Consider the following 13,226-nt stretch of genomic DNA (forward strand, 5'->3'; position numbering starts at 1 on the left):
AAATATTAATGTCACTTTTCTGGTGGGGTGCCCAAACTTATGCACCAGTCAAATTTTGTTTGAATGCAGATTGCACATTTTCTGTTAGTACAATAAACCTCATTTCAAGGCAGAAACATTACTGTGTCCAACAGTTATTACATATATCAAACTGAAATAGCTGTTGCAAAAACACCAATTTTAAGAAAACATTAAGCTCAAGATTAATAGGGGCGCCCAAACTTTTTCATATAACTGTATCTAGATGTGTGGTGAGCACCTTGCACCCCTAGCTGCTTCACAGAAGTTTATAATATTGAGCCGTAAAAATAAAATTTTCACATTTTTCCCTCAAAAAATGTTTTTCATTCCCTAATTTTGTATTATCATAAGGGTAACAGGATAAATTGCACCATGAAATTTGTTGTGCAATTTCTCCTGAACACGCCGATACCCCATATGTGGAGGCAAATTACTGTTTGGGCACATGGCAGGGTTTGAAAGGGAAGGAGCGCCATTTGACTTTTTGAATGTAAAATTTGTTTCAATAATTAGCGGACACCATGTCACATTTGGGGAGCCCCTAATGTGCCTAAACAGTGGTAACCCCCCACAAGTGCCACCATTTTGGAAACTAGACCCCTTAGGGAACTTATCTAGATGTGTGGTGAGCACCTTGCACCCCCAGCTGCTTCACAGAAGTTTATAATATTGAGCCGTAAAAATAAAATTTTCACATTTTTCCCTCAAAAAATGTTTTTCATTCCCTAATTTTGCATTATCATAAGGGTAACAGGAGAAATTGCACCATGAAATTTGTTGTACAATTTCTCCTGAGTACGCCGATACCCCATATGTGGGGGAAAACCACTGCTTTGGTGTACGGCAGGGTTCGGAAGAGAAAGAAGCGCTATGTTGGCTGGGATAGGCAGCAGACACCATGTCACATTTGAAGAGTCGCTGACATGCCAAAACAGCAGAAACCCCCACAAGTGACCGCATTTTGTAAACTACACCTCTCAAGGAATTCATCTAGGGAAGTAGTGAGCATTTTTTAATTTTTAAATTTATACCATTGGGCAGTGAAAAAAAGCAATTATATTTTTACCACAAAAAAATGTTTTACCCTCAGATTTTACATTTTCACACAGGGCAATGGGTAAAAATGGTGCCGAAATGTGTCACACAATTAATTCTAAAAGTGTTAATACCCCATATGTGGCTGTATCGTACCGCTCAGCCATACGGTGAGATTTGAGGGGGAAGGAGTGCTATTTGACAATTGGAGAACAAATTATTGTAGAATAGGCATTTGGATTTGGGAGCACAAAATTTTCTGAATTTCTTTTGGGGGGCAAGGACCATTTTGCTTTTCCAGAGCCTTTCTGCTACCAGTAACTTGGAAGTCCCTTATATTTTTAACAGATGATGGACCTGAGTGGGGACTTGCTTTTTTTGAGGACTGAGTTGAAGCTTTTATTGGGAACATTTTACGTAACATTTATCCGGCGCTCTAGGCTGAGCACTTACATCGGGGTTTCCATCTAAATTTCCAAGTGATGTAATTCAGATGAAACCCCTGCAGGATCCATTCACTATAATGAGGCAGCAGAGTTACTCTGGACTCCGTCTGGCCTCTGTTTAGTGGTGTCCTTTTTTTCAGAAGTGCACAAAACTGTGGCCAACCGCACTTTTATGCACGCCTAAAACAAATGACACCGTGGGATCCCAGGCTAGACGGCGTCCACAGTGGCCTATATCTGCCTCATTACAGGGAATCTTCCATCATGGGTTCTGGCTGAATCACGTATTTCAGAGATTTACACGGAAACCCTGGTGTAAGCGCTCAGCGCAGAGCACAGGATAAATGTGAGCAGAGCCTTACTGGGATCTTTGGGAGACATAATAAACAAATCAGTAGCAGGTGAATAATATTTGTTTTATTTATTTTTTATGCCGTTCCTAGTGTGATATAACTGATTAGATTACTTTATTCTTCGGGTCGGTGCGATTACAGAGATACCAGATTTATATCGGGTTTTTATGACTGACAGCTGTAACACACTAAAATACGCTTTTTTTGCAAAATCTAGTTTTTGCATCACCATATTTTGAGAGCTATAATTTTTCCATATTTCGGCCGATAGAGTCATGTGACGGCTTGTTTTTTGCGGGACGAGTTGACATTTTTTATTGGAACCATTTTTGGGTACGTGACATTTTTTGATCGCTTTCTATTCCGTTTTTTGGGAGGTAAAGTTAACAAAAACAAACACTTCAGGAATTGTTTTTTGAGGTTTTTTTTATGCCGTTCTGCGTGTGGTAAAAGTGATCAGGCAGCGTTATTCTTCGGGTCAGTACGTTTACAGCGATACTACACTTACTGTATTTTTTTTATGTTTTGGCGCTTTTACACAACAATTTTATAGAAAAAAAATATTTTTTTTGCATTGCTTTATTCGGAGCGCTATAACTTTTTTATTTTTCGGCTGATGGAGCTGTATGGCGGCTTTTTTTTGCGGAACAAGATGAAGTTTTCAGTGGTACCATTTTTATTTCTATTCTGCTTTTTGATCGCATTTTTTTCCACTTTTTGTTTGGCGATATGATGAAAAAGCATATTTTTTTGCTCCGTTTTTTATTTATTTTTATTACGGTGTGCACAGAAAGTTAATTAGTGTGACAGTTTTATAGCTCGGGTTGTTTCGGACGCGGCGATACCAAATATGTGTACTTTTTTTGGTTTTGTAGTAATATACGGATTTATTGGTTTAATATTTTATTTATTTTTATTTATTTTGTGATTTTTTTTTTTAATAGTTTAAAAACTTTTTTTTTACATTTTTACTTAGTCCCTGTATGGGACATTAATTTTTATTTTTCTGATCACTGATCTCATGTAATGTAATAGACATATATTACATTACATGAGATCTTCACTGACTGTTTCAGTCAGTTTCCTGTCTGGCATCAGCTACATACAGGCTGAAGCCAGACAGGAAGGACACCATATATGGCAGAGCTGGAGGCGGTCATGTGACCTCCAGCTGCCATAGCAACCCCAGGTCCTCAAACGAAACGGAGGTCTTCGGAGGTAAGTAAGACGACCCCCTCTCTTCCTGCTGTCTCCTATATGCCGCGATCACTATAGATCGCAGCATATAGAAGACAGCAAAGGGTTAACATCACTGGGACCTGATCTAATCAGGTCCCGATTATGTACCCTGTCAGAGCTAACGCTCTGCACCGGAATCGCAGTGCTTGCAGGACCCTGGGGGTCCTGAGCACTGCGAGACCACCCACCGTTTTTAAACGTCGGCGCTGCACAGAGCCCAGGCAGCGCGGACGTTTATCTACAGTGGGCGGTCGGGAACCGGTTAAATGCCGCAATTACTGATTGAAAGTGGCATCTAAATGGTTAAACACTTGCTGCTGTTACAGGAAGATGCTGGCTGTGTAATAGAGCCGACTTCTGTCTGCTACAATATGGGATCAGCTCCTCAGTCTCTTCATAAACGGACATCTAACTCGCAACATACTATTACATCACGTTTCGAAGAAGCTAAAATAAAACGCTATTTGACATTTCTTGAGTGTGCAAAAGGTTCAAAGTAATTAACATTAAGAAAGGAAAAACATGTCGTCATGGGTCTTCTGATACGCCTGGATCCCAAATTTTCCCTGGTCAATAACCCACCATTTCAGATCGGTTGTAAATCTCACCAGCTTTTATTACATATGACCACTGCTGCTAGAGTTCTAATGGCATGTAAATGGCAGTTAGTACAACCCCCATGAAATATTGAATTACACAGGTGTGACGATACAGAGTAAAATCTTAATTATGCCAGACATACTTTCTGATGGCAAGAGCAGCATTCCTTTATTTTTATGTTGACTCTTTAATCTCTGTTCTTCTTTAGTTGATTAACACAGACTACTCTCTTTGGAAAGAGATTCAGACAGACTTTGGAAGGAGAATGAGAGACATCCTCCAGGACAGCAGATGGATTGCATGGCATTACCAAAAAGACACAGATTTGAATTCTATATTATTCTAGCCTAAGGGTACAGGCCCTGACTGGAAAGGTTCAGATGTGCTCCATTAACCATCAGAGAGACATGGATAAATTTTGGGGAGTCCAGGAGAGGACGAAGAAGACACCTGGCTCCATGTATATGTTTTGGGGTTGCTAGGAGGGACTCACTGGTCGCCTAGAACCCATGGAGAAATTTGGAGTTGCCAGGATGGACCCACCGGTCGCCTAGCCCCATGGAAACTCTCGGACAGGCCAGATTTGGACCCTCGGGTCTCCTGGTCTTGTACCTCGATGGACTGCTAGCTTCCTAAGCTTGCCGCTACCTCCTCTCTGTGGGGGCCCACCAGAAGTGGGGGGCCACTGGCTGAGGTAGTCAGCCCTGGAAGTCTCCAAAGTTGCGGCTGTTCTATCCCAGGCGGGCGGAGCGGAAGGGTGAGACTGTGTAATGTTCTACCATCTTGGGCATTTGATGGGACTGTTCTATGTGTTTATTTTCTGCTTTGTGGTTCAATAAACTATTGCCACGCTGTTTTACCCTCACTCTGTGTTGTCTGAGTAGCGTTACGCCCACGGAGGACCCCGGGTCTTCACAACAGGCATATACAAGATGTACGAAGCATGGAGCTCCTTACAGTCTTATTAAATAAGACAGCTGAGCAATTTAAATAGCCTGGACTCTCTGGGACACATACTGGGTTCAAAGAGCTTGTTCATAGTCATGGTTATGAAAAGTAGTTCATGTAATCTGTGCAGAGTAAGAAATATTCTCTATTCCCTCTTCTGTGTCATTGGCTTGTCAATGTACTTCTCCAAATTTGATTTAGATGTGGATTCTTCAGTGTTTAGTCCATCCTATATTGACGGGATATTGTCAAGTTATACGGTTACGTATTGTATGCTACTATCCTAAGTTTTCTTTTCTTATTCTGTAACTTTATTTTGAAAACTCAATAAAAATTCAGTTAAAAATTGGAAAAACATCACTTGTGTAATGTAGACATTGAATATATGTCTCATGTAGGGAGGGATAGTTGGTGTTTAGCTTGAATGACCTAAATACTTATTTGTCTCTTACAGATTATTTTCTTTGATTTCTAACCTTACTTTATTCATGTCAATTTGGAGGAAATCAGATCATATTGTTTTATTGTTTGTATATGGGGTACCACATACTATATATGTTATATTTGGTGGGCTCTCTTCTAAAATAAATATCTTTTGTTTCAAGATTAGTAATTGTACTTTTTATTCATATATTTTTTTTTTTTACCATTGGGGGCATTCACTGCATACAGATTTACACTTCAGCCTCAATGAAACATGTCGAATGCATGCTGTGAAGATTCAACAAGGAGGGATTTGATCAAAGTCATTTAGCCAGTTTCCTGGTGCATAAAAGTCACACATTGTTGCACAACACAAAGTTGTGCATGAACATTGCAACCTTTGACATTTTTACAGTTGTCAGACATTTTTATTAAAAGATGGCAGGGCTAGATTCCCTATCATTTACACCAGAGAATAGAGGACATTGTTGCATGCAGAAATCTATAGCTGGTGTAGAAATCAGAGTGTGCTGCACCAACAACCTAAAGTTGTGTAACAGTCAATAACAGGCTTACATCTATTAGTGAATTTCACACTGCTAAATTCCCCCTAAAACCTTGTCAATATTGTGGTGGGTTGAAATATTTTTATACATATAAATAAAAATAAAAAATTAGAAACAAGCATTTACATACTTTTCTTTAACGGTCTCCAACTTGAAAATATGCACGGTTTCTGTGTTACTTGAGGCAGAAAGAAATGTGCCATCCATGCTGAACGCCAGTGAAAATATTGTCACACAACTAAAGCCATAGATTAGATAAAACAAAATAAATCACAGTGTGATCATTCTATTATCTTCATTATGTACATATTTATATATTCATGCATTCCCCCCCCCACCCCTCCCCCAAATGGTTGTACAGGAATGGGTTGGGTTAACTAGAAAAATTGTATCTGAAGGATTTCAAAAATTATCTCACATAGAAAAATAATCTCCTAATTAAAAATATAAACTTTATTAATATTGATTAAAAACTAAAACAAAATGCTAACAATACCCTAAAACACAAATTCAAAGGAAGGGGTAGGGGACAAAGACTCATTATACCCAGCACAATAACGGCAACCAAATCTCCATTGGTATGGTGTAGGTGACCAGAGTAGACAGTAGGGTGGTAGTAGGGGGTGGGAGAGGAGCAAAGATAATGCTGTCCCTCAACTGCAACCCTAAATAAATCCTAAAGTCTACTCTGCTCACCTTACTCCATACCAATGGAGATTTGGATTCGGCTATGGTGCCGGGATAATGAGTCACTGTCCCCTTTCCAGGGCCGGCTTCAGGTTTTCATTGGCCCCCGGGCGAGAGTCTCCGTGGGCCCCTTTAACACATACCACCATTCATGATGCACCGATATGGCGGAGAAACATAGGTTTACAACATAGGGCCCAGCCTGCCCCCTCATCCTTCACATATGCAAACGCGCGCACACACACAGTACGCAGATGTGCGCGCGCACATGCACACAGTGTGCAGGCATGCACACGCACGGTACACAGATATGCACACATACAATACGCAGACACGTACACAAACATATGCACAGATACGTACACATTTGAACACATTTTTAAAAACACAAACATATATATATGCTGGAAATCAAGCAGTGTCGGCGGTCCTGCACAGATGCCTGGGAAGCGTCCTGGGTCCCGACAGCGAGTGGGCCCCTCTGATGGTCCAGGGTCCCGGCACTTGCCCAGGTGCGCAGTGTGCTGACGCTGGCCCTGCCCCTTCCTTTGAGTTTTGGGGTATTGTTAACATTTGTTTTAGCTTTTAATCAATATTAATAAAGTTTATATTTTTAATTAGGGAATTACTTTTCCATGTGAGACAGGAATGGGTTGTGCACCATATTCCTCAGATCTCAATTCAATCAAACATTTGTGGGATGTGCTGGAAAAAAGTTGAATCCATAGGTGCTAGGTCACCTTCAGAAGCCTTGTGACTCAAGTGATTGTGAGAAGATCATTCCTCTTTTCTGAACTGCTATTTACGTAAATTAGTGGTTTATGTCTGATTTTGTTTGTTTCGAAGAATAATTTTTTTTCTGTTAAGGCCAATCAGTAACCAGGATTTTGCTACACCATCTGAGAGCAGCATGAAGTAGGGTAAGAGACCCCGATTACAGCATGTATCACTTATTGGACTCCTTGCTGCCGTTTTTTCAAAAAATAGATTTTTTTTTTTTACTTACCGTAAAATCTGGTTCTGGTAGTTTTCATTGGGGGACACAGAACCATGGGAGTGTCTGCTGCCACCAGGAGACTGACACTATTATTGCATTTAAAAAAATTGTCTCATCCCAAAAAATGATCTGATTAAAAAAAAAAATGGTTCTTTCCCAGCAGACTATACCCTGCCTGCTAGAGACAGGCTTCTTCAGTTTTCTGAAAAAGCAGTAGGAGGAGAGCAGAAAAGAATTAAGGCAAGAAGAAACATAACTGTATGCCCAACCAGGGGAGGGGCTGTGTCCCTCAATGAAGACTACGAGAAGCAGATTTTTTGGTAATTAAAAATCTATTTTTTCTTGTTCGTCTTCTTGGGGGACACAGAAACATGGGATATCCTAAATCTGTCCCTAGGGTGGGATAGTATTAAATCTCCTACAGTTACCACTTGGTTTTCCACCGTAACTTAAGCGGATGTTTGAGCTACTGCCGCCTGCAGTATCTTCCTACCAAGGATTGCATCTGCCGAGGCAAAATAGTGCACCCTTTAAAACTTAGAAAATGTATGCACTGATGCCCAAGTAGCTGCTTTACAGAGGTGCAAAACAGATACTTGATGATGAACCACCCAGGAAGCCTCCACTGCATGAGTAGAGTGCGCCCTAATCCTTAAATGGCGCCACCCTGGACTTAGCCCTGTAGGCCTGGATAATAGCAGTCTTGATCCAGCGGTCAATGGTCACTTTAGAAGCAGCTGGACCCTTACGTGGGCCCTCCGGTATAACAAACAAGGAATCAGAACACCTAAAAGGCAGTGGCCGATAAATAATATCTTACGGCTCTAACAATGACCAACCTGTGCAGAGCCTTCTCAATAGGTTGATATGGTGCTGGACAAAAGGAAGGTAAAACAATACCTTCATTAAGGTGAAAACTCAAAATTACCTTTGGGGGAAAAGACAGTACTGGCCTCAACACTGCTTTATCCTGATGAATAAAAAGGTAAGGGGCTCAACAATACAGAGCTGCAAGCTCCGAGACTCTCCTAATAGAAGTGATGGCTATAAGGAAAGAAAGCTTATAAGAAATAAAGAACATAGAGCTCTCGCTGATCAGCTCAAAAGGTGGAGACTAAAGAGCCTCCAAAACAAGATTCAGATCCCAAGGGTCCAGAGGAGTTTGACATGTGCCACCCCCTGGAGAAAAGTGTTAACTTGGGGTATAGATGCTAAATCCCTCTGAAGCCAAATAACCAGGAAGGACACCTGACCCCTGAGAGAGTTAAGCGCCAGTCCTGCTCCCAATCCGGATTATAAAAAGGAGAGCAGCATTGGCAAGGAAAAAGCTGTAGGCAAAGTACTGGTAGATGGTGATGAGCGAAGGAGCTCCCCACTGCTCGGTACTAGCCCAAGCATCACTGTGCTCGAGGAGCTCGGCGAGTATTTCCGGGTTGCTCGGGCGGGAACGCGGGTCCCCTCCCTGCATGTTTGGCGCTCTTTAGAGAGCCAATGAAGACGCAGGGATTGCCTGCCATGCACTGTAATGCCGTAACCATGTTGGTTGTGGGCATTACAAGTGATTGGCTGGCCGCACAGCATCATCATGTGTATATAAGACCGGGCACAGCCATGCTCATCACAGTCTACCCCGGAATCAGGCAGAGTAGGGAAAGGTGCTGCTTCGTCAGAGAGAGATTTGCTTGTGTATAGTTAGTATAGGTATTCCACAACATAGATATATATATATATATCCATCTGAACTAACAGTCATTCTGAGGACTAATCCATATATTCAGTGGTGATAGCAGGAGTTAGGCAGTGTATGTGGCAGATGGCAGTGCATGATACAGCACAAGAGAGTCCATTGAACGTCCTGTTAGTTTAGGTATTCCACAACATATATATTATCTGAACTAACAGTCCTTCTGAAGACTAATCCAGCTGCATATAATCAGTGCTAGGCAGGCAGACAGTGTATGCGGCAGACTGCAGTGTATGATACAGCACAATAGGGTCCATTGAATGTCCTATCTGCTGCTGCTGTAATAATTACAGATATTTCTAGACATAGAAAGGCAAATTTTTTTTATCTTAATCCTGCTTATTTGCTTAAAAAGCAATCCAGCGTACACCATTTTTCTGCTCCATTTGCTTTGTCTCACTGCATAATAAAGCCAGATCTGTTGCATATTTCAGCCTTAAAAATCCAGACATTTGAACTGAATGTGGAAAATATTGGCCTCATTTTTCATTCCGTTGCAGTGTGTCGGTGAAGCTATTCACACTAGGTCTCTGTGTAGAATAATATCAGTAAATTACAGGCCTACTATTTAAAACCGTGGTTCTCTGTCAGACATAACACCTATAAGAGTGTTCCAAAATCAGACATTTCTTCCATTTCCATTCTGTTGCAGTGTGTCCGTCAAGCTATTCACACTAGGTGTCTGTGAAGAATAGTATTAGCAAATTACAGGCCTGCTATTTAAAATTGTGGTTCTCTATCGGACATATCACATATAACTGCGCTCCAAAATCAGCCATTTCTCGTGAAAGTGGAAAATATTGTCCTCCATTAAAAATGGTTAAGGTGCGTGGCAAGAGACGGAGAAGTGGACGTGATGGTGCATGCAGAGGTCAAGGACGTGGCCAAGCTGAAATTGTGCCACAACAAACACCCACACCTTGTCGCTCGACTTTCCAGTCCCAATTAATAGGCGACTGCAGAACACCACTATTGAACACAGAGCAGTGTCAAAAGGTTATTGGTTGGATAGCAGATAATGCTTCCAGTCACTTAACCACCACCACCCTGTCTTCCACACGGTCAAGTCTCAGTTGCCGTGAGTCTGGACCGCATATTCCTCAGCCTGATCCTCCTTCCTCCTTCCCACTATGCCGAGTGCCCGGAGACAACTGATCCCACACTTGGACACTCAGAAGAGCTGTTCACTTTTCCATTTGTAGATTCAGGCCTCTCGCCTGGCCAGCTTCAAGAGAGTCAAGAGGAGAACGCGTGCAGCGATGCCCAAATATTGGAGCAGTCACGGTCACACGAAGGCGATGGTGGGAAAGTGCAATTAGTGTCGCAAGAGGTGGATGATGAGGATGATGATGATGAGAAACAATTGCCAGAAAGTCAGAAGGAGGACCAGGGTGCAGAAGAGGAAGACGAGGTGGTGGATGATATGGTAACTGACCCAACCTGGCAGGGGGACATATAGAGCGATGACAGCAGCACACAGGGGGAGGAAGGCATAGTAGTACAACAGGTAGGAAGAAGCAGCGTGGTGGCCGCAGACACAAGGCAGGCAATCGTTCCTCGTAAAGTCAACAGGACAGAAGTTGCCAGTACAACTGTTAGGTCTCCCCGAGTCTGGTTATTTTTTAAAGACTCTGCAGATAACCCCAAAAAGGCCATTTGCGCCACCTGCCAGGCCAGCAAAACTAGCAGCCTGACCACCACCAGCATGATCAGGCACATGGCAGCAAAGCACCCGACTCAGTGGGCCGAACAACAGTGTCCATCAACAGAGTCTGCAGGTCACATCACTGCTTGTTCCGCTGTTGTGTGTGCACGCCAATCCCCTGTCCATGGCGCGTGCCAAGATGCCTCCCACCCTGCACCTGTCGTTGCACACTCTCAACTAGCACCATCAGCAAGCATGTTTACGTCCTTGTCCCAGCGCAGCATTCAGTTGTCCCTACCCCAGTCCTTGGAACGCAAGCCCAAATACGCAGCCAACGCCCCACAGGCCACACTACTAAATTCACACATTTCGCAAATGCTTGCACTCGAAATGTTGCCTTTTAGGCTCGTGGAGACAGAAGCTTTCCGCAGCCTGATGGTGGCAGCTGTCCCTCGGTACTCGGTCCCCAGCCACCACTATTTCTCCCCGTGTGCTGTCCCCGAATTACACGAGCACGTGTCCCATAACATTAGACATACCCCCCAACAAAGCAGTTACTGGGAAAGTCCACCTAACCACGGACACGTGGACAAATGCTTGTGGGCAGGGACGGTACTTCTCACTGACGGCAAACTGGGTTAATATAGTGGAAGCCGGGACCCACTCGGACCATGGGACAGAACACATCCTCCAGACGCCGAGGATTGCGGGCCCTGGGTCAATCAGGGTTGCCCCCACATTCTACAGCTCCTGCACCTCCTCCTCCTCTTCAGCCTCCATCTCCAAAATGACCACATCAGTCCCAAGCTGGAAGCACTGCAGTACTGCCTCGGCCAAGCGGCAACAGGCTGCGCTGAAGCTAATATACTTAGGTGACAAAACGCACAACGCTGAAGAGTTGTGGAGAGCTCTGAAACAGCAGGCACATCTGTGTCTAACACCGCTGAACCTACAGCCAGGCATGGTCGTGTGTGACAATGGCTGGAACCTGGTGGCGGCTTTGAAGCGAGGCGAGCTCACACACGTACCATGCCTGGCCCATGCGCTTACCCTCATGGTTCAGCGGTTTATCCAAACCTACAAGGATCTGTCGTATCTGCTTGTCAAAGTAGGCCGCCTGTGTGCCCATTTTAGAAAGTCAGCTACAGCTTCCGTCGCCATCGCCGTGCTTCAGCAGCGTTTGCAGCTTCCAGCTCACCGATTGATCTGCGATGTCCCCACGCATCGGAACTCTACATTGCAGATGTTGGGAAGGATTTGTGAGCAGAAGAGGGCCAGTTGTTGACGACCAGCATCAACAAGGCCGTCAGTATTCAGGTCAGACTCCACACATGGATGTCAGACACATGTACCATCCTCCAAAACTTTGAGGACTCCACCAAGATGGTGAGCGGCGATGATGCCATAATTAGCGTCACCATCCTGCTTCTTTGTCTTCTGAAACGCTCTCTGCTCACAATGAGCATGATGAGATGGAGCAAGGAACCATACAGGGTGATTACACACAGCCCAGCCTCATCTCATCCCAACATGGATTGGGTGACAATGAGGAAGAGGAGGAGGAAGAACAGGAGCTAGTTTCCTGCGCTATAAATGGTACTACCTGCACAACTGTCATGTGGCCTGAGGACAGGGAGGAGGAGGATGAGAGCATGGTCAGTAGTCCTCTTGGTGAGGACACGGAAGTCTTGCCACTTTGCGGTCTGGCACACATGGCTGAGGTTACGCTGCCTTTCCTGTGACCCTCGCGTTGTCCAAATTTTGGGTGACAGTCATTATTGGTTGGTGACACTTCTAGACCCACGCTACAAGGAGAACTTTCTGTCTCTTATTCCTGCGCCGGACAGGCCTAATAAAATGGTGCAGTACGAGAAGGCCCTTGTTGCAGAATTATTTAAAAAATTCCCATCTGAAAAACACTGGCGGCAGAGGTCACAGTTCGTTGGACAACCAAGGAGTACAGGCAAGAGAGACACAAATGCAATCCAGCAGAAACAGAGGAACACTGTCAAAGTTCTGGGACAGCTTTCTCAGACCCTCCCATCGCACAAGCCCTGATGCGCGGGGTACGCTCTCCAGGAGAGAAACGTTTTGGAAGATGGTGAAGGAGTACCTTGCTGACCGTACCAACGTCCTAAGTGATTCCTCTGTGCCTTATAATTATTGGGTAAGCAAGCTAGACACGTAGCATGAACTGGCTCTCTACGCCTTGGAGGTCCTGGCCTGCCCTGCCGCTAGCAGGGTGGAATTATATCCAATAGGCACAGCCGCCTGTCAACTGAAAATGCTGATAAAAATGAACAAGGGCTGGATTGGGCCAGACTTCTCAACACCTACAAATGATAGCAGCGTAACAAACTCAAATACAGTGTCTTTTTTTTGTCAGGTCTAACTCTATTCCCATGCACCTCTGTCTTCACACCCAGACATGGGTATAAGCTTCCTGATTTTGTCTATTTGCTCTTGTCCTCCTCCTTCTCTGCATCCTCATCCTCCACCACCATAACAACATCATATGTACC

The 13,226-nt window shown here is 43.8% G+C and overlaps 1 protein-coding gene across 2 annotated transcripts in view; it reads right to left on the reverse strand.

Moving 5' to 3' along the window:
- Nucleotides 1-13,226, reverse strand: part of WIPI2 (WD repeat domain, phosphoinositide interacting 2) — a 124,747-nt gene that overhangs the window by 39,347 nt on the left and 72,174 nt on the right. For both annotated transcript variants that reach the window (XM_073647825.1, XM_073647826.1), the window contains exon 8: nucleotides 5,762-5,869. In XM_073647825.1, the coding sequence (XP_073503926.1) occupies nucleotides 5,762-5,869 (108 nt within the window). The remainder of the gene's footprint in view (nucleotides 1-5,761; nucleotides 5,870-13,226) is intronic.

This window comes from Phyllobates terribilis, unplaced genomic scaffold (assembly GCF_046119375.1).
Source record: "Phyllobates terribilis strain yellow unplaced genomic scaffold, ASM4611937v1 Scaffold_9__5_contigs__length_417890890, whole genome shotgun sequence".
NCBI classification, from domain to species: Eukaryota; Metazoa; Chordata; class Amphibia; order Anura; family Dendrobatidae; genus Phyllobates; species Phyllobates terribilis.